This window comes from Scyliorhinus canicula, chromosome 10, assembly GCF_902713615.1.
Source record: "Scyliorhinus canicula chromosome 10, sScyCan1.1, whole genome shotgun sequence".
NCBI classification, from domain to species: Eukaryota; Metazoa; Chordata; class Chondrichthyes; order Carcharhiniformes; family Scyliorhinidae; genus Scyliorhinus; species Scyliorhinus canicula.
Window position 1 is genome coordinate 171,451,048 of NC_052155.1, and position 22,314 is coordinate 171,473,361.

Genomic DNA, 22,314 nt, shown 5'->3' on the forward strand with positions numbered 1-22,314 from the left:
CACTCCAGTGTACTACTGATGGAATGCTACCCTGTTGGAAGTGCTGCCTTTTTGGGTGGAACTTTGAACCAAGGCCCCATGTGTTCCTTCAGATGGCTGTAAAAGATCCCATGCTACTATTTTGAAGAGGAGCAGGGCCGTTCAATCAATGTGATGAAAACACATGATCTGGTCATTATCACTCCTGCTTGTGAAAGCTTGCTGTGCACAAATTGCTGCATTTTCTCCATTACAATAGTGACTGCAGTTCAAAAGTACATTATAGGTTCTCAAGCACTTTGGGATGACCTGTGGTCATATAATGACGTGCAGGTTTGGTGAGGTTATGGGGTTACGGGGATAGGGCAAAGGGGGGTGGTTGGGGGTCCAGTGCTTTTTCAGAGGGTTGGTGTAGACTCAATGGGCCGAATGGTGGCCTCCTGCACTGCAGGTATTCTATAAACACAATTTCTTTGCTAGAACAATGATAATTATGTGGTGATATGATCAAGTTTAACTGTTGTGAGATGATGGTATCTGATAATGATGCTGCTTCCTATGAAGACTGATTTCAGACAAGAATGTATGAACAACATTTGGACCAGATCTCAAAATTCAGCAGCCTGTGAATATTAAGGTGGCGTATATTTAGGATTTTCTACTGGAACTAGTGACCTTGCAAGAGGGTTATGGAGTGTCCAACTATATCTTGCTGCATTACCACTTTGCTATTTATCTGATCTAATTTGTAGTTCATTTGTTGTTTGTCACTGAAGTGATAATGTAGATTTGGAAAATTTAATATGTTTGCTAATCAAAATAGTTGAATGCATCCTTTCCTTCAGAGCAGTGTCAGTAAGTTTGTTGAATATCAACATTTAGATGTGAAGCCAATTTTTTTTTTTATAAAGAGATGCTTGTGGAATCTAACGGAGAGGTGATTTAATTTTTATTCTGGGGTTAAACTATGTCGATCGCATCTAGCTTTGACATTAAGTATGTTTTGTTTCTTGAGAAAGTTAAAACATCGTTTTAACTTTCTCAAGAAACAAAACATACTTAATTTAAACCTGTCACATTTTTTCCCAAGTTAAAACATCGTTTTAACTTGGGAAAAAATGTGACAGGTTTAAAGTGTATTGAATAAATTGGGATGAACGGAAATTCAGAATGTAAAACGCTCTTCACTTGGGAGATGTTTTTGACAAGCTGTATGCTGACCTATTATTAGAATCAATCTGGGGGGGCAGCACGGTGGCACAGTGGTTAGCATTGCTGCCTATGGCGCTGGAGACCTGGGTTTGAATCCCGGCCCTGGGTCACTGTCCGTGTGGAGTTTGTACGTTCTCCCCGTGTCTGCGTGGGTTTCACCCCCACAACCCAAAGATGTGCAGGATAGGCGGATTGGCCACGCTAAATTTCCCACTTAATTGGAAAAAATAATTGGGTACTCTAAATTTATAAAAACAAAAAAAAGAGAATCAATCTGTCTTAAATCTCGGGCAATCTAAAATTGTTTCGTCCAATTGGGTTGAATGGAAATCCTTTTCCATTCTTGTCATTTTGAAAATTCGATTTCTTTGTGCTGTTATTTGATTCCTAGCTTCAGATTCAAACCAATTTAAATTGCATTCCCTCATGTTGAGTGACTGGACAATTTCAGTCCACAGTGCAAAAGTGCGTTTAATTTCACAGTACCTGTCGAAAAATTTTAACCCAAGATTTGTCAAATGTAATTTTTTTCTTTTGTCTATAGATGTGGGTGACATACTGAAGTGACAATGTAGATTTGGAAAGTTTTATATGTTTGACAATTAAAATAGTTGACTGCATCCTTCCCTTCAGAGTAGCAGCAGTAAATTTGTCGTATATCAACAAATCTGGAATTAAAAGTCTGATGATGAAGCTGAAACCATTGTCGATTGTCATGAAAACTCATGTGGTTGACTGATGTCCTTTCAGGGAAGGAAATCCGTTGTCCTTACCTGGTCTGGCTTTTATGTGTCTACAGATCCACAGCAATGTGGTTGACTTTTAAATGCCCTCAGGGATGGGCAATAAATGCTGGCCCAGCCAGCAAGGCCCACATCCCATGAACAAATAAAATAAAAATTAGATGTGCAGCCAAATGTTTTTTATTTAAAGAGACGCTTGTGGAAGCTAATGAACAGGTGATTTCATTTTTATACTGGGATTGAAGTTAAAGTATGTTGATCACGTTTTAGCACGAGGCCTAATTTTTACTCTAATGTGTTGAGCCTTACCATAGAAAAGTAAGTTATTTTTGTAGAACTGATTGATTTTTTAAGCCATGTAAGAGGGCAATAAGAGCAAACTATGTTGTGTGAACTAGAGTCACATAGGGGTTCGATTAGGTGTGTCTCTAAAGACAATGAACTTGTTGGTGTTTTGCATCAATCCTACAGCTTTCATTAAACCAAAATTAGATAACAAGAAACAAATTACCAGACTTAGTAAATTTAATTTTGGTGAAATTTGTACACTCAGCTTATCAGTTGCTTGGATAGTGTGCTAACTGTTACTGTTCCTAAAATGGAAGTTAGGATTGGATTGGATTTGTTTATTGTCACGTGTACCGAGGTGAATGAGAAGTATTTTCCTGCGAGCAGCTCAAACAAATCATTTAGTACAGGAAAATAAAAGAAAAAGAAAATACATAATAGGGAAAAGATTAGTACAGTTATAGGAGATGTAAAAGAGGATCTGTTTGGAAGAGCTCGCAGAGTCTGGGAAACTTGGATCCCTTTGGCGCACAGGAAAAATGCTGTATTTTATCCAGTTTAGATATGTTGGTAAAATCTGTAACCCTTGTTCTGGCCTTTTATTTTTCAGTGTGGTGAAGAAGGTGGCCCAGTACATGGCTGATGTATTGGAAGACAGTAGGGACAAAGTACAAGAGAACCTTTTGGCCAGTGGAGGTAAATGGGAAAGCCACTGAATTATAGCTGGCTGTTGTATTTTGTATTTGTTGCAGCTCTTTGTAACAGTTGTACAAACTGAATTCTGTCCTGTGTTTCATGCATCAGCGAATGTTGTATCTGTAACAGACTGGTGACTCAGTTGTCTTGTCATTGTGATGGGATTATTTGATCTGTGCTGCGATTTAAGTTTCAGAAAGTTCACTAGTTTTTGTTTTATTACAAGCAACAACCTGCATCCTAAAATGTCATTAACCACTTGGAGTAGATCATATCAACTAGATCAGGAAAAGCTATTAATTTAGTACATAAGTAGGCCATTCAACCCTGTAACGCTGTTCTGCGATTGGGATCATGGCTGAATGCATCTTCGCTCCATCTATCTGCCTTGGCTTCATATTCCTTAATACTCTTGCCTATTAATTTTAAACCTGAGGCCAATAGATTTTTATAAATTGAGCTATGGCTATAGCATTCAACAGTTCTACCAGCAGAAAGTCTTTCTCTAGCCTTTTGATTTGTCTGAATATCTTCAAAACCTCAATGAAATAAAGTCTTAACCCTCTGTGTTCCACCTAGCTTATGTAATCACTGCTAATAATTGAGCGCTCGGAGCTCTGGTAACCTTTTGGTGAATCTCTCCTTACCCCTTCTTGGATTAATGTATCCTTTCTGTGCAATACATAGATTTGCCTCGAGTACCATGAGCTTTTCCTCTAGCAACTGTCTCCTGCATGGAACTTTATTGAATGCCTTCTGGAATCCAGAACTGTATCACTAGTTAGTGGTCTCTCCTTTACTTAGACAAAAAATTCAGTCTGGTTTGCTGGGTAGGACATATCTTTTACAAATTCACATTGGCAGTCTCTAATCAGTTTAATTTCTCTTAAATGTTTGGCCACTCTGTCTTAGTAATAGAATTGAATAATTTCCGTCCAACAAATTATGGACTGTTTGCTCTCTCTTTCTCTCAAAGGTGATATACAACAGATAATACAAGTGAGAACTGGACTGAACATAGAAAGTTCAGAGGGGGAGTGAAAAAAGAAATGAGAAGCAAAGAGAGAGTATCAGAAGAGTTTTGGCAGCTAACATAAAAGGAATCCAAAAGTCTTCTATTGGCATATAAATAGCAAAATGATTGTAAGAGGGCGGGGCGATTGTGGACCTAAGCTTGGATTTATCCATGGAGGCAGAGGTACTAAATGATTACTTTGCACATGTCTTTACTAAAGAAGAAGATGCTGCCATAGTCATCATGAAAGAGCAGGTAGTTGAATACTGGATGGGCTACCAAAGGATGTATTGGAGACGCTAGCTTTACTTAAAGTTGATAAACCGCCAAGACTAGATGCATCAGGGCATGCTGAGAGAAGTTTAGGTGGTAATTGTGGAGACACTTGTGATAATCTTCCAATCCTACTTCAGAAACAGTGATGGTGCTACAGGATTGAAAAATTGCAAAGGTTACACCTTTGTTCAAATAGTGTCAAAGGATAAATCCAACAACTATAGGACAGTCGCTTCAGTGATGGGGAAACTTTCAGAGACAATAATCCAGGACAAAATTATCAGTCACTTGGACAAGTGCAATTTAAGTAAAGAAAGCCAGCACTGATTTTTTTGTGTACAAATTATGTTGAACTTGATTGAGTCGTTTGATTTGATAATAAGAGTTTGAAGATAACATGAGAGATTTGGCGCATTGGACTTCCAAAAGCTGTTTAATAAAGTGCCACATAAATAAGCTTGCCACTAAAGTTGAAGCCCATGGAATAAAAGTTACAGCACGGATACAAAGTCAGATGCGTGCCAGAAGCGTAGTGGTGAATAGTTGCTTTTTTGGACTGAAGGAAGGTATGCAGAAGTATTTCCCAGGGATTGATATTCGGGCCACGGTTTCGCTCAGCATATGCTAATTATCTAAACTTAAGCACAATTTCCATATTTGCAGATGACATGCAACTTTGAGGTATTGCGAACTATGAGGAGAATGGTGTAGACTTCAAGAGGATATAGGCAGGTGGAATGCGCAGACATGTGGCAGATGTAATGCACAGAAGTGTGAAGAGATAGCCTTGGTAGAAAGAACAAGGAAAAGTAATAGAAGATTGTGTGCAGCAACAACTTGTGTTGTGTAGCACCTTTAATGTGTTTCACAGGAACATTATTAAACAGCACATGACACTGAGCCACCTAGGCATACAATCAGCCAGATGGCTAAAAGCTCGATTGAAGAGGTGGGTTTTAACGAGTGTCTTAAAGGAGGAAAGTGAAGTGGAGAACTGCAGTGTGGGTATTCCAGAGCTTGAGATAGCCAACTGAAGGCAAGACCAGATATGTTGGAGGGTTGTGGAGCAATAGATAGGGAGGGGCAAGGCCATGGTGGGATTTGAAAACAAGGACGAGAATTTTAAATTCAGGACAGGAACCCGTTTAGGTCAGTCAGGATAGGGGTGATGGGGGAACAGGAGCTGGTGTGAGTTAAGATGTGGACAGAATGCAATATTGCTCCTTTTTGTCCTTTATTTTTAAACTAACCTCATTGCCCTTGCCTGTTCATTTTCTTCCATTTTATTATTGTAAAACTTGTTCATCTTTATCTTTCTTTTCTTATTACTTTTATTGCAGCTTTTACCATCATCGTTTTGACTCTTGATGTTCTTTGCACCTCTCCCACTCCCCTATTTGCACTTTGTTGTGCATTTTCCTTGGTATATTTAGTAACTCTCATCCCTTTTGTCAACCATGATTGTTTCATTTATAACTCGAACTTTCACACCTTGCAAGTATATGCTGGCTCTATATTAATTAATTTATTTTTTGCACACTTCCCATTACAATGAATCCTTCAGTTCGAAGGAAACAGTTTTTTCCCCTGTAACTCCGACAAGACCAACAGGAAAAATTCCATTCAACTTTAATTTTTGTCCAGAAAGTCAATGTCCTGCTTTGGGATTGAAGTTTATGGTTAGGAATTTTATGGATTCCTGCCTTTAATTGTCCAGGCATTAATTTACTTTAACTTCAAAATGAATTGGGAAATGGCTACAGTTGGATGAAATCCAATATTAATAATGATCCATAACTCCACTTACAGAACGGATCATAACATTTACTACGAAGAGACCAAATTTATTGATTCCAGTTACACATTTTCTGAACATTTTGTCGATAATGTTCTTCACGTTGAAACTTTAACTTGTTTAAATATATTCTTGCAATTCTGGCCAACACTTCTTGTTTGATTTTAAAAGATTATAATCCAACTTGTTGGAAGCTGATCTACAATATTTATTTTTTGGTGTCCTTCTGTCCTTGATCCATTTATTTCCACGCTATTCATAAATGATTACCTATTAATGTTTTTAAAAAAAATTACTTTACAGTACCCAATACTTTTTTTTTCCAATTAAGGGGCAATTTAGCGTGGCCAATCCATCTACCCTGCACATCTTTGGGTTGTGGGGGTGAAACCCATGCAGACACTGGGAGAATGTGCAAACTCCACAAGGACAGTGACCCAGAGCTGGGATCGAACCTGGGATCTCGGCGCGGTGAGGCTGCAGTGCTAACCACTGCGCCACCGTGCTGCCCGTTACCTATTAATGTTTGTTTCAAAGCTGAATGCTTTATATAGACGGACCCATTTTATTATTCATTGCCCGTTTTCTTGTTTGAATTTCATGCTTGTGATAACATATGTTACTAACTTATTGTTCCTGTGGGAGGAAAAATAAGCTACAGGTGTGTTTACTTTTCGTGGTTGGTCAGGTTTTTTTTGGATACACTGCGGCTCCACTGCTTTACGCGTCCCAAGACAGGGATCTGTCTCTCGGTGCACTAAATTCTCTTCTTGTAGCTGAGGACACACTCCCTAGGCATAGTTACATATATTAACCCCACGCTCAAGTACGTTGAAATGCTGGTTGACAAAATGATGTTCTTGTGAGAATTTGGTTTGGTTTCAAGCTAAGTTTGGATATTTTGACATGTCCAGTTTGTTTCACAAGAGGTAGTGCAGGTCCACAGACCAGAATTCTGCCTCGACATCGACATTTTAAAAATTAACATTTGTTGAATAAATGCTTGCTTAACCCTGACCTGTCTCAGAATTGGCTTTATCAATGTCAACAGATAGACTTGTGCATACATCCAGTGTGTACCTCCTGGGGGGAAAAAAAGTTTTTATTCGTGTTTGCAAGTGCACATTGTGCATGGGCATGTGTGCATCAGAGTTTGGAAACAGTTTTATGAACAGCCAGCCGTGTAAGTGGGTCAGCCTGACCACAGTGATTTAAATGTTGTTCCCTGATGGTGACAGTAGTTCTCACTAAGAGCTTAAGATGGTTACGTAACAAAACTTCTGTAATCATGAGCTTATTTGTATTATTAAATAAGCAATGTGAAATATTCTGTGTGGTTGTAGTGCAGGAGTAATGCCAAAATACACTTAAGGTAAAAATACAGTGTAAGGTATTTTTATCTTGCGTAAATACTTGTGACAAAATACCATTGTCACAAGTTAAACTGGCCACATTGGCAGAAATGATCTCACTTCCAATTACTTTCTCCTCTTCCCACTGGATTACTGTGAAAAGCTTATAATTAAAGGCAGACAATTTTATGGTGAACGAGCCTTTGCTTTCTCTGCTGCCAACTTGTATTAAACAATCTTAACATCTTTGGCCCCAAATCAATCTCCTTGTACTGATTCCATCACCCTCATGGTCCATAATGTCAGACTGAACCAGATTGTTTACATTACTATGTTCCATTTAACTGCTAGCTGAGCTTCCAACCACATCAAAATGACTGTCTACTTCTGTCCTTGTAAAATTGTCCACTTCTGCCTCCGTCTATCTGCTGCTGGACCCCACTTATCTACTATTCTAATAATCACCTGACTGACATGCCATTATCTAAATTTCAGCTCATTTAAGGATTGCTCCTGTCCTGTACCAGTTTCGATGCCTCCAGTTTAAAATTCTAATTCTCATGTTTAAATCCCATCCTGGGCTCTACAGTCCTTATTTCCATCACCTCTTACAGATCCTTCCCTCAAAGTCTTCCTCTGGCTCCAGCCTTGTGTATTTCCCACACCCTATGCCCAGCATTAGTACCTGCGCATTCTTTTAGGCCAAACACACTTAAATATCCTCCCATAAACACTGTGTCTAATTTGACTCAATAAGCTTCAAACTACTCACTTACATCCTCAACCAAACCACCTATTCCAGTTTTATTTTTGCCTACGTCAGCTTATCTGATAAAACCCTCATTTGTGCCTTTGTAACCTCCTGACATGAGTGTTCTTTTTAAAAAATATTTATTTTAATTGGTTTCAGTTTAATCATTTACAGTAACATATGTTGTGTATAATTATGTTGTTAATATCTATATACAGCTAAATAAATGAAAAGAAAAAAAAGGACACACTGGGTCGACAAATTTGGTGTGTCCATCAGAGAAAAGAAAAGTAACCAGGAAACGTAATCATGTGGGGCAAACAGTTAGTTAAGTTTCCCCGATACAGAATCTATGTACATGCATGGGGGCCCCCTGTTTGCGAGCCCCAATGGTTGGTTTGTTCCCATCTTCGCTGCCTCCTGGTATAAAACGCACCAGAAGTCGCTGGACGTGTTTTGTTCCTGCTGTTGTGGTGGTCTCCCTATTTGCCCTCTCCTTTTAGTTCGCCTTTCCTGCTTCCCTGTATTTCCCCTGGCGTATCTCCCCCCCCCCCCCCCCCCCCCCCCCCCCCCCCCAAAAAAATCTCTCTCTTCCATTGTACGTTTTGTTCCCCCTCCGCTTATTGGTTGCTGGTCACAAAATCTCTCATGTTATCCTCAAACTCTTTCTGCTGTAATTTCCCAGTCCGTAGAGTAGGAGGTTTATTCTGTTGCAAGGACATCATAGTTGTATCAGTTCACATCTTTGCAGTTTCTTCGTGTAGGTATCCAGTGTAACGGTGCTGGTCAGCAGTGAGACATAGGAACCCTAATTTAATTTCCTTTCATAACCTGAGACATTGAAGCCACTTGTGGCAACCCTGACCATCTGAGATCAGTCAACTCCGTTAAGAGTGGGGATGGAATCCAGGGCTCCGCTGTCTGCCTGACACCACTTCTTGTTGCTTTAAGTAGCTCACTCATGGGTGAGACAATTGTAGGTTACATGGACTTCTGTTCTCTTTCTTTTGGAACAGGTAGGCTGGCAGTGCAGGGATCGAACATGTGACTTTGGCATTATTAGCACCAGGCTCTAACCATCTGAGCTAATTGTTTAAATTCCATTAGTGTCCTTCAGTTATGTGTTTGTTTTCAAACAATTGGTGGTGCCCATTACCACTCAAATAATAGCACAGTATGAATAGTTTCATGTTGAATTTAAACTTTCAAATGTAGAATATACATAGCAACGTCATGGTTACTTGCCTTTCATCTTTTTCTATGAAATGGAGTACATTTTTCACGTGGCTAAATTCTTATGATTTGATTTGGCTACTTATCAAGTTTTATCTGTGCTCCTATTTTTATATTTTTCCACCGTACTGCAATGTAAAGTTCAGTTTAAGATTGTGGTTACTTAAGACTGTATAGCTTTATTCCGATTCACAATTTTATTTAATTAACAAAGTTTTCATGACTGTAGGTCAAGCTTGCATACAAATTCAAGATGGCAAAGGAAAGCCATTTGGTCCATCCTAACTCCCACTAACAATGAAGCTGAAGCCTGAGCCACATGTTCAACTCATTCAATGATTCCAGAATTCTCTTCAATTCTTCATCTGTTCTTTGTGTGAAATATTTGCTGCTGATGTCAGTCCTGAATTGCTCTTTTACCACTTTGTCATTGTGCTCTTGAGAAGTACTGTTATAGTTTAATTTGCAACTGTAGTAGAGTAAACAATAGACCTGATTTCAATGCAGTCTGTCTAGCTAGACCATGAATAACCACCACTAAATTTTAATGTTCTGCTTTGGCTGTATAATTCAAAATTATATTTGCTCTGTTGATTGTTACTGCATTGTGAGTTAGGGATGTTACGTACAACATCTGATTTCCTGTTCAGCTTCTCACTGTTGTCTGATAGGTAGTGATTGGTGTGCTCACCAAATCCCAAAGTGAAACTTGCCAAACTATCACAATGATGTTCAATTTGTATTTTACTATGAGAAAATGTGTGCTGAAATCAGGAGTCACAAATTCCCATAACACTTTTTTGGCGATTTTAAATAGCAAGTTAAAACATTTATTGAGGAAAAACTTAAAACACAAGATTACATTTACTCAGTTCATATTAGTCATCAGAACATTTGCCCAACAAATTATTAACTTGGTTAGATTCAAAAATAAACACCTCTTTAGGCAATAGTGTTTATCGAAATATATCAAATAAATTCCAGCGATACCACAAGGCACAACTCACTGTTGCTATCGGGATGATATTTCATCGGGCTTTTTTCTCTATTCTATTTCCTCACTCAGCTGTGGAAATCCAAGGCTTCAAACAAATCCCTTTCTGGAACAAACTGACACTTCTCTGGGTGACTGAAGGTGGCTTTCTTCCTCTCTTCACAATTCTGTTTCAACACAGCACATTGTTCAGGATGTTTCATGGCCACACCCGGCAGCACCACTCCCAACCTGTTCTTAAATGTAGTCTTCTCTTTAAAACCGCTGTTTGAAACATACCTCTAAAATTAACTGTCTTCAAAATATAAAAATCTTTCAAGTTCTCTGTTTCCCCCATTGTTGGGTCCTATAAAGCTTAATCTCTCCCAAGCTTACGTATGACCATATCTTAAGTTCTAAACTCCTTCTTGCCTCCCTTTGAAATTCAACAACAAAAAATCCACATCCTCACTTGTCTCCAAATGCAAATTTCTACCTATGTTGTGTTCACTTGTAGATCATCTAACTTGGTCTTGTTCACTTCAAATGTTTGCTTTTCATGGTGTTTGGTCTCAATATCAAATCCACTCAGTCCCTTGCTTAATTAAGTTAGCCACACACAAACACACACAGCATTTTCACAGACAAACACGATATCCTCAATTATTAAAATAACATTTCCACCACACATACTAAGCTGTTTGAACCCCACAGCATGGGTGAACTTCAGAATTGCAAGTTTTCTTTTTCCCTTGTATGATACTTCATACTTCTAATTTTTAATGACACGTAATGGGTTGGATTTTGCAATCTGTGTCAAAGGACAGCATTCATTGTTGGCCTCCAGCTCCTCAAAAACATCTAGTGATCTCTGGTGTGCTTTCCCGCTTTCCTGATGGTAAGTTAATCTGCCGCCAAGTTGGGTTACCTTTTGGCATGCTGTGACAATCAAGTCAACAAACAGACTTGCAGCTAATATTTTCAAACCACAAACCAGGAAGTTCAAATCACTTTCTGTCCTTCACATTTAATTTACATTTTCAATTAGCAGAATAAATAATTAGATTAAGACGGCTGCTGAAATAAAGTTAAACAGTCTTTCTTAAAAACAATTGTGGCTTTAGTTATCATGTGGAGAAATTGGATATTAAACAATAATAAAATGAGCTTTCCGGAGTAAGTGAGGGTGTTCAACAGTAATTGTGAAATTTGTAATTAATTTCCAATCCAGTTACACTTCTTTCGTCAAGGTGTTAGTTTGTCAAGATCTTTTGACAGGCAGACAAGCAGTGTAAGAGTGAGAGTTCTTGTCAATTCCTAGATTTCCTATTGATTGCAGTCAGCCCTGTGGAAAAGAATCATTGACAGCAACTTCTGGATTTCCGTGTCATTCTGTATATATACAGACTCGCAGGCGTTGCTGTCAGTTTCATTGGAGTAATGACCAACCTCAAAATCAAGGTCAATATTTTACCTAACTTTGTGGGTGGGTCGATAGCAATCACTTGCTTCCTGGTATTGTTTGCATTGACTTTGTAAAAGTTGGAAGGAGTATTGTTTAAGACAATGCTGTTTCTTTCCCATTTCCCCATCCCCTGCAAACAAATGACAATTATGCTCCTAATAAATAAACTTATCCTATATTTCAGTCAGTTTTATACTCCTTTCTTGGTTTTACATTCAATTCCTATCCTGAAGTCACAACCTTCTTGTGTAGAACAGTAACAATGGCTTTTTGAGATGCTGACTTGACTGTATAGTGTAACTTTCTATTATCATTTTTGGATGTTTTGTCAAACTTCCAACAGAGCTTTCTCTTCTAATTAACTGATTGCAATTTACTACAGCCTTGGTTCAAACATGGAGAAAAGAGCTGAACGGCAGACGTAAGGTGAGAGTAACTGCCCTTGACATCAAGACAGCATTTGACCGAGTCAAGGAGCCCTAGTAAAACTGGAGCCAATGGGAATTGGGGGGGAAATCCTCTGCTGTTACTTAGCACAAGGGAAGATGCCTGTTGTGGTTGGAGGTCGATCATCTCCTCTCCAGGACGTCACTGCCAGAATTCCTCAGAATAACGTCCTAGGCCCAACCATCTTCAGCTGCTTTTTCACAAGTTCAGAAGTGGGTGTGTTTGCGGATGACTGCACAACGTTCAGCACCATTCGCGGCTCCTCAGATACTGAAGCAGTCTGTGTCTAAATGCAGCAAGACCTGGACAGGATTCAGGCTTGGGCCAACAAATGGCAAGTATCATTCATGCCAGGCAGTGACCATCTCCAAACAAGACACCGCTACCATCCGGAAGGACAAGGGCAGCAGACACATGGGAACACCACCATCTGCACGTTGTTCTCCAAGCCAGCCATCATCCTGACTTGGAACTATACCGTCGTTTCTTCACAGTCCCGGGGTCAAAATGCTGGAACTCCCTTCCTAACAGCACTGTGGATGCACCTACACCACATGGACTGCATCAGTGCAAGAAGAAAGCTCACCAATGCATTCTCATGAAGAATTAGGGATGGGCAATAATGCTGGCCAATAACATCTACATCCCATGAAGGAATAAAAAAATGATGTCACCCCTTAGTTAATTCAGTCAATTTATTTTGTACTGACGTGAGTTTGCTGAATCCATTTTGGCACATTTTCTGAAAATCCGTACCAATCATGTCTGCTCTAGTGAGAATCTGGCCAGTTGGTGATATGATAGTTAGTCAGATATCATGCCTACCAGGCTACTTCAGTATCCAAGGAGAAATATCATCTATCTTCAGAACTTACTTCTGTATTTTTAAACCCTGGTAGCCTGGTAGTACCCATTAATTCTAGTTGATCTAGGATTATATTTAGTTCATATCATATCAGCCATGGCTGAGTGAGTAATAACTCTCCTCTGAGTCAGAAGATTCTAGGTACAAATTCCACTCTCGGACATGAGCATAAAAATCAAGGCGGACACTAATGCAGTGCTGAGGGAGTGATACATTGATGGAGGTGCCATCTTTTGGATGAGCCTTTAAATTAAAGCCTGACTGCCTCTCAGTTGGATGTCAAGGATTCCATGGCACTATTTCGGAGCAGGGTAGGTGAGTTATCCCCATTATCCTGGGCAATAGCTAACCCTTGCTCAACATCGTAGAAACAAATAATCTGATCATTATCACATTGCTGCTTCTGGGGACTTGCTGTGTGCAAATTGGCGGCTGCATTTTCTGCAGTATTTCAGCGATTGCACGTTCAAAGTAGTTCATGGATGTAAAGTGCTTTTGAGGTGTCCGGTGGTTGTGAAAGGCATTATTAAATGCAAGCCTTTTTAAAGTATTGCAATGAGCTTGATTATGTCAGTTGTGGTTCAGTGGTAGCATTCTAGCCTCTCTATTTGGAGGTTGCAGATTCTAGTTCCACTTTAGACATTGAACATGTAATCTAGACTGACAATCTATAGCAGTACTGAGGGAATGCTCAGCTACCATACCCACAGTCCAGATGAGATCTTAGAGGCTTTGTCTGTTGTTTCAATTAAAAATAGGCTTGAATTTATATAGCACCATACAAGACATCTCAATGCTTTCCTGCAATTAAATACTTTTGAAGTTTGGTTACCATTGTAATGTAACAACATTGGGTGTAATAGATCCTAACACAGCATTTTGAAGAGCAGGGGAGTTCTTGCCAAGCTTCAACCAGTTCCCCGGTCATTATCACTGGGTTGTTTGTGGAATCGCGTAGCAATTGGCTGCCATGTTCCGTGCAAGTACTTAATTGTCGGGAAAATACTTTGGGATGTCCTGCGATTGTATGAGGTGCTATAAAGCTTCAAGTCTTTGAATTGCACACATGAAATTTTTTTGCAATATGAAGTCAATCATTGGGAATGTTCTCCTAGGAACGAAGAAGAATACGAGGAGATTTGAGAGAGATGTTCATAATGATGAGGGGCTGGACAGAGTGGATAGGGAGATACTGTTCGTAAAAGAATTGTGAACAAGAGGGCACAGATTTGAAGTGATTTGCAAAAGAAGCAACTGTGATGTGAGAAAAACTGTTTTCACACTGTGTGAGATTTGGGTCTGGAATGCACTGCTTGGAAGTATGATTCAACCGAGGCATTCAAGGCTACATTAGCTGATTATTTGTATTGAAATTATGTACAAAGGTGCAGGGGAATGTTACAAAGTCATAATGCTCAGTTGTGAGCCAGTGCAGATACGATGGGCCAAATGGCAGCCTCCTGCGCTGCAACAATTCTGATTCTGCTACTCGTGTTACTTGTAAATTTAAATTTGTTAAACCACTGGGTAGGAAAGAATTCATGTCCAAGCACCAGGAATCTCTTCATGGCATGATATTTTTGATTTAAATAATCCTGATTTAATAATATAAAACTTAAATGTGTTTTTTAAACAAAATCTGAACTCTGAGGATGGGATAGTGGTTAGCACTATTCCCTCACAGCGCCAGGGACTCTGGTTCAATTCTGGCCTTGGGTGACTACGGAGTTTGCACTTTCTCCCTGTGTCTGTGTGGGTTTTCTCCGGGTGCTCCGGTTTCCTCCCAAAGTAGTGCAGGTAAGGTGGATTACCCTCTAGTGTCCAGGGGTGTGCAGGTTTAATGGGGTTATGGGGATGGGAGTATGCCTCGGTAGGATGCTGTTTCAGAGGGTTGGTGAGACTTGATGGGCAAAATGGCCGCCTTCTGCATTGTAGGGGTTCTATGATTCTTGAGCCCTTCATGTGTGTTTAAAGTTTTTAAAATAAACTTGAGGACCGAATTCTTTTTTCCCAATGAAGGGGCACTTTAACATGGCTGATTCACCTACCCTGCACATCTCTTTGGGTTGTGTGGGTGGGACCCACGTAGACACGGGGAGAATGTGTAAACTCGAGATGGACAGTGACCCGTGGCCGGGATCGTACCCTGGTCCTTGGCGCTGTGAGGCAGCAGTGCTAACCACTGTGCCACCGTGTTGCCCCCCCCACGAGTGGGTTGAATTTATTCAACTTCTTAGTTCTCTTTTTTTTGACTGTCTTTAATTATAAAGTGTGAATTGCACAAGTTAAATTACTTACCACACTGTTATACCTAGTCCATTTGTTTGTTTTCATTAACCATTGTTGTTTTTGAAATACAACTGACAATCTTTATTTATTGCATTTCTAAAACAAAAGTTCTGGTTTTATTTTAGTTGACTTGGTCACGTATATCACAAGGTTTCAGTGGGACATGGCAAAATATCCAATCAAACAGTCTCTGAAAAACATTTCTGAAATCATTACGAAGGTTGGTGTTGTTTAAATTCATTTTTGGAATGTAATAGTGGCTTCAGAGCCAATTCTGCAGTTAGCCCAAATTCCCAACCAACTTGTGTGTAAACTTTTCAGGCTTGCTAAAAATAGGTTTTGAGTTTTTTCTAATTTTGTAATTATTAGAATCACTTTGAAATCTCGTGGGCAGAATTTAACAGCAGCCTTTTAGATTTTGCTCTCTACATTGTCCAGTTGTGGAGGGATTATCGGTCTGTAGTATGACTGAAGAGCATGTGCAACTATAATGTCCATAATTGAGTTATACGGGTACCTGGGTAATACTTTGCTTTGTTGAGGTTAAATCCAGAGTCTTGATGAGACAAAGGGAAAGAGAAGAATTGGCAATGCATGTTTATGGTTTGTATACTGTTAGCTTGTTGATGACGCTTTTTTTCTTAGCATGCCCACACTCCCAACTGCGATAGAATTAAAGTTTAGTTTGGTACGAGTGGAAAATCTGCAAATTTTTCAAAGAACCATTGCTAGCAGTGGCTGATGCAGGTGTGATATTCTGAGAAGCAGTGAATGGGTTGCAGGTCAATGGTGAAAACCAGTGGTTCTAAACCCCAGAGACTTTGCAAGATGGTGCTCGGAATAATATGGAAGTGCCCACCAAGCTACTGCTCATTGCGTCATGTTGTAAGGAAGTGAATGAGTGGCAGTTGGATCAGAGTCCAGTTGTCACATGTGCAGCGCAGAATGGACTGACCATTTCAGCTAGGAAGGGGATGTTGAGAGCAGCACAAAAGTTCACCAGTTAGCATTGCAGTTTTCAACTCCATAGTCGTTGCCAGATTAGTTCATCCTTGTCAAGAGGGGAGTTTTTAAAAAAGATCATTATGAATTATATCCTGATCACAAGGCACGTTTGCCCAGGTGCTTTCTCTTTATTACAGTATTTTTATATTATGACTAAGAGAGTCACTGATCATGACAATTGGACATAATACACTTTGTTAAGGTAAAATGCAGCTAACTGCAGCCTTTCCAAGCCGTTGTGGGAGCATGTGTTCCTGAAAGGACAGGAACAATTTCCGGTTAGTCTAAGCAGCAGGAACAGCTTCTGAAGGCTGGCAGAGCGTAGATGGAGGGGTGGTAACATGTTTGAGCCCTGCAATGATCCAATATTTGCTGGTACTATTTTTAAAAATTTAATCTGTTTTGCTAAGTGATTGAATTGAAGGGGTTGTATCGTCCCTGGCTTGGTCAGCTAATGGATTCAGTTTGATCATCGCAAGGATAGTTTTCAAGTTGCGTTTTATTTTAATCCTTGGAGTTGTGATTGCACACTACTGAATAGATATCACAATATTCTGGTTTTAAATTTCTGTCTTGGATTCTTCCCATTATATTTAGGATGAATTGAAATATAAAGCTCTCGCAAAGTATCAAATTAGTTGTGGAAACTACTTCGTCCCACAAGACTTGGAAATCAATTTTTATTGTGCTTTGCTGTATAGGACTTTATTGCTCAACAGTTATGCAATATTCACCATAACTGGCCATTTCTGTAAACCACTTTTGAGAATCTCTTCTGTTTTGCAGTTGCAGCTATGTTCATTGTGGAAAGGATGTGTCTAAAATCTTTAAGAATTAATCCATTACCTGTACCTGTTTCATCATTTTGAACCTGCTCAGTTCATATTTTAACTTCATGTTGTCAGGTTAAAGGGCATTAATACAATTTCACAACTTTTTATGCATCATATGCATTGACTGAGTTCTGTAATGGTTTTATATTCGTCAATTTGGTCTCTGTTCGATTTAGATTGCATTTGTGTTTGAATTTTTCTAATTACTCGTAGTTTAAATAGATTTCTAATGTTTTTCTTTAATCCAAACAACTGTTTTTAATTAGAATCGAATATGTTATCCATCCAATGTTTAAGGATGCTTTTTTTTAAATTACAAGAGATGCGGGCATCACTGGCTAAGCCATGTTAAGGATACGGCTGGTGGTAAATGCCGCTTAGTCCCAAATTTTTGAAGGGTACCTTAAAACAACTGCTCTCAACTGTGGCTTTGCAATTTGGTATAATGTGAGGAAAGGTTTAAAATCCAGAAAATGACATTCTAGACATCTTGTGATGATTTTAAATAAAATAGATGTTTATTAGGAAGTGAAATAAAGAGCAATAAAGTAAACTAGAAGTATACTTAACTAAGACAATGCCTGTACATAGTATCACTAACTTTAAACAGTTCCAAATGCTCTTGCTCTTAACTACCTTCAGAGCTAACTCTCTCCAAATCATTCCACAACAATTTATAGATTTTAATAGCTGTAAAAATCCAGTAACAGTTACCACACCAGGCAGTCACATCTGTTTTGGGGTTGCTTCTGAGGTGAAACATGCAACTTATTTTTCAAGATTTATTTTCCCTTCGTTGATTGCTGGGAGTTAAATATATATTCCTTCTGTTGGTTGGGGTATAAAAAAAATCCTCCCCTGCATGGGTTTAATCATTTCTTTAAATACAATTCTTCCCGTTGACTTTCCCTTACCTGACATAACTTCTTTTAGAACTTAGACACGATGACTTTAATTTCTTGATTTTTCTGTGTAAAAGTAAAGTACACTTTTATGAATTTTTCTTTACACCTTGTATCGCTTACTTTTAACCTTTAACACCTTATTCAAATCCATTCATCTTTTGTTCCCTTGTTTGCAGTGTTGCTAAGCTCATCAACATATCAACGGTACTAGTTTCATCAACACAGCCACACTGTCCCTGCCTTAATTAACTTAACTTTCCCATAGGTTTAAGAGACATAACATTAGAAAGTATACCAATTTCTTGGGTTTTCCTGATATTTTCATGTCATCAACATTTTCCTGACAGCCAGCGTTTATTATCCATTCCTAATTGCCCTTGAACTGAGTGGCTTAAAAGCTAAGACATTTAACTGTTCCATGCTGTATTCTCCATTGCAGCACCTCCACCAATCGAGAGTTCACTTGCCAACCAATCAGCCCTCTCTTTTTTCAACAGTATAAATTGTTGTTTCCCTGCTCAGGTAGTAAAGTTCGTGTGAGCTATCCTGAGAGTGCAAGACAAAAAACTTTGATAGCAGATCTCTTTTTTTTCCAGCCATATTTTAAAATTCAATTTTGATTTGAATTGCGAGTTCCTCCACACGTGTGATTCGAAACAAACCTGTTGGACTTTAACCTGGTGTTGTAAGACTTCTTACTGTGCCCACCCCAGTCCAACGCCGGCATCTCCACATTCTATTTAAAAAGATTGCATTTTTGCTAGCAATAGGCAGTCACTTGAAAACCACCATTTTTGGTGGAATCTTCAATTTATCTCAAACTTTATATTCCCCATCAAACCTAGAATATACTTTGTATTTATGGGGCAATCATTTCTTTAAGATGCACATTGTTCTGATAACTTGTACCCTCAGTGTTAATGGTTAAAAGTCACTTTTATATCTAGTTACTGATTTTTTTCAAAACGTACATGTCTGGGAGCAGATACCTACTTTTATTAATAGTTCCCTTCCCACTCCATTATCATCCACACTAACTCAACAGATTGTAACAACAAATGTTGCAGAAGGCTGATTAGGGTGGTATTTTAGGTGTTTAAAGAAGGATGGTAGCTAGCCAGAGGAGTTAAGGGCTGAGATGACTTGAGACTCTGGTCAAAGGCAGGGAAAGGGTGGGGATGGCGAATGACATGAGTCAGAATGGAGAGGAGTGAGAAGCGAAAATGGAGAGTAAAGCCAGAATAGTATGTGCTGGCACAGTGCTCATCAAGGGACTCGAGGCAGATTTTCAAATTACATTGTGAACTGAAAGATGGTGAATGAGGTATATTGAAAGTAGGATGGGATCTGCATCGCAGATGTGAGCATATGGTAGAGACGTGGAGACATACAAACGGCTTTTTCCAGTGCATTCAATGTGTGCTGAAACCATAATTCTTGCCGATTTAGAATTCATTATTTAGCTAAGTTCTTGAGTAGGTGCCACAAGTAGACTTATGTTAACACTGCAATGAAGTTACTGTGAAAATTCCCTAGTCGCCACATTCCGGCGCCTGTTCGGGTACACTGAGGGGGAATTCAGAATGCCCAGTTCATCTAACACACATCTTTCGGGACTTGTGGGAGGAATTTGGATTTTATAGAGAGAATTTTAAATAAAATAATAGACCAATGGAATCCTGGTTATGTTTGTGAAAAGGGAACAGTTTCATTTTGCACAATGTATCTTAGCATAATTGATTTTCAGATGCTGCAGAAGATTTTCACTTACTTTTAACTTGATCACTGGTCTGGAGTAACTTGAGCAGAAGCATCCATTAACTTGTTATACATTGTTTAAAAATTTGCAGCAAGTATCACAGATTGACAATGATCTAAAAGCAAGAGCGTCGGCATACAACAATCTGAAAGGGAACTTGCAGAATTTAGAGAGAAAGAATGTGTAAGTTATATTTTCATGTGTATATTGTAATTAAATTGATTTGCCTTGCCTATTCTTTTCACTTCATATAAAGTTATTATTGTAAATATTTTTCCTCTTGCTCTTTTGTTCTCTTGCTTCCTTTCACCCCAGACTGAGGTCTTCAGCATCTCAAATACTCATTTTACATGATGTGGAGATGCCGGCGTTGGACTGGGGTGAGCACAGTAAGAAGTCTTACAACACCAGGTTAAAGTCGAACAGGTTTGTTTCAAACACTAGCTTTCGGAGCACTTCCCGTACCAGCCTCCCCGAACAGGTGCCGGAATGTGGCGACTAGGGGCTTTTCACAGTAACTTCATTGAAGCCTACTTGTGACAATAAGCAGTTTTCATTTCATTTCCTTCCTCAGATGAATGAGGAAGGAGCAGTGCTCCGAAAGCTAGTGTTTGAAACAAACCTGTTGGACTTTAACCTGGTGTTGTAAGACTTCTTACTGTACTCATTTTACAGTCATGAGCTGAGAGTTGATTTGACAAAAGGATTATCGAAAATTATGATGGGACCACTTTGCGATTAAGTAGTTGCAGCATCAACACCTATCTCACCGCTTTAATGTAATGAAATGTCCCAAGGCACTTTCCAGGAGCATTATAAAACTAAGTATGAGTGAGCCACAGAAGGGGATGTTGGGTCAGTGAACCATAAACATGGTCAAAGAGAGAGGGCGGAATTCTCCGCTCCAGCGCGGCATCGGGAAGGCCGCTCCTCGCACCCTATTAACCCCCCCGGCCAGGGGGCTAGGAGCGGCGCTCCGTAAATCACGGCCACCGGGCCTTGACGCTTGCGTCAAGGCGGCGCGCCGAGAATGACGCGATGGCGGCGCCTAAGTGACGTCAGCCGTGCATGCGCAGGTTGGCCGGCTCCAACCCGCGCTTGTGCGGCTGACGTCACGACGGCTACTGGCTCCAACACGCGCATGCGCGGTTGCCGTCTTCCCCTCCACTGCCCCGCAAGACATGGCGGCTTGATCTTGGCGGGGCGGCGGAGGAGAAAGAGTGCGTCGCTTGGAGACGCCGGCCTGACGATCGGTGGGCACCGATCGCGGGCCAGTCCCCTCCCGAGCATGGCCGTGGTGCTCACTCCCCTCTCCACCCCCCACAAGCCGCAAACGAAGATTTTGCGCCATGTTCACGACGGCACGACCAGGTGTGGTTGCCGCCGGCGTGAACAGGTCGGGAACGTCGGGCCGCTTGGCCCATGAGTGCTGGTGGGTCTCCAAGCTGGAGGGGTTGGGGTGCCAGGGCGGCGTGTCGTGAGTCGCCCTGCCCTCCCGCGATTCTCCCACCTGGCTTGGGGAACGGAGAATTCCGCCCAGAGTTTTTTTAGGAATGTCTTAAAGGAGGAAAGCAAGGTAGAGAAGCGGAAGGCTTCTCCCACAGTGCTTTGTAGCTTCTCCCACAGTGCTTTGTAGCTTCTCCCACAGTGCTTTGTAGCTTGGGCAAGTAAAGGCACAGTCACCAATGATGGAGGAATTCAAATTAATGTTTCCCTGGAGGCCGGAATTAGAGGAGCACTATTATCTTGAAGGGTTCTGGGAATGGAGAAGATTGGAGAAAGGGATGGGCAAGACCACGGAGGGATTTTAAAATAAGAATGAGAATTTTTAAATCAGTTTTTGTTTTCTTGACCAGGTGCTGATTTAGGTCAGTGAACATAGGAGTGATAGGGGAATGGCCATGCTGCGAGTTAAGACACAGGCAGCCGAGTTATCAATTCTCTCCAGTTTATGCAGGGCAGACTGTAGGAGGCAAGGCTGATGTGTATTGGAACAGTCGAGTCTGGAGATAATAGAGGAATGAATGAGATTATTAGCAGCAGATGAGCTAAGACAGGGGCAAAGTCTGGTGATAAGAGGTGTAAATGGGCGATCTTAGTATTGGCACAAACATGAGATCAGAAGCTAAGATCGCGGGGTTAAATGTGACACCAAGATGGCTAACGGACTGACATAACCTGACTGCTGCCAGGGAGAAGAATTGAGTCGGTAGCTCGGGCAGTTTGGAATGGGGGCAAAAAGCAATGGCATCAGTCTTCGCAATGTTTAATTCGGGGTTATACCCATTTATTGCCTATCTTTGCCCATTTGAGTTAGTAATGTAATTTAACCATTGTGATATTCTGAGAACAAATTCTTCATCCTTTGTCTCAAACATTGTTGTGTCCTTTTTAGATGTTGGTGCAAGTGTTAATTTATTAGTTTCATCAGGA

At 40.1% G+C, this 22,314-nt stretch overlaps 1 protein-coding gene across 1 annotated transcript in view; it reads left to right on the forward strand.

The window, feature by feature from the left end:
• Window positions 1–22,314, forward strand: part of atp6v1c1a (ATPase H+ transporting V1 subunit C1a) — a 77,791-nt gene that overhangs the window by 22,436 nt on the left and 33,041 nt on the right. Inside the window, exons 4-6 of the mRNA XM_038810138.1 lie at window positions 2,833–2,918; window positions 15,505–15,599; window positions 19,973–20,064. Of these exons, the coding sequence (XP_038666066.1) occupies window positions 2,833–2,918; window positions 15,505–15,599; window positions 19,973–20,064 (273 nt within the window). The remainder of the gene's footprint in view (window positions 1–2,832; window positions 2,919–15,504; window positions 15,600–19,972; window positions 20,065–22,314) is intronic.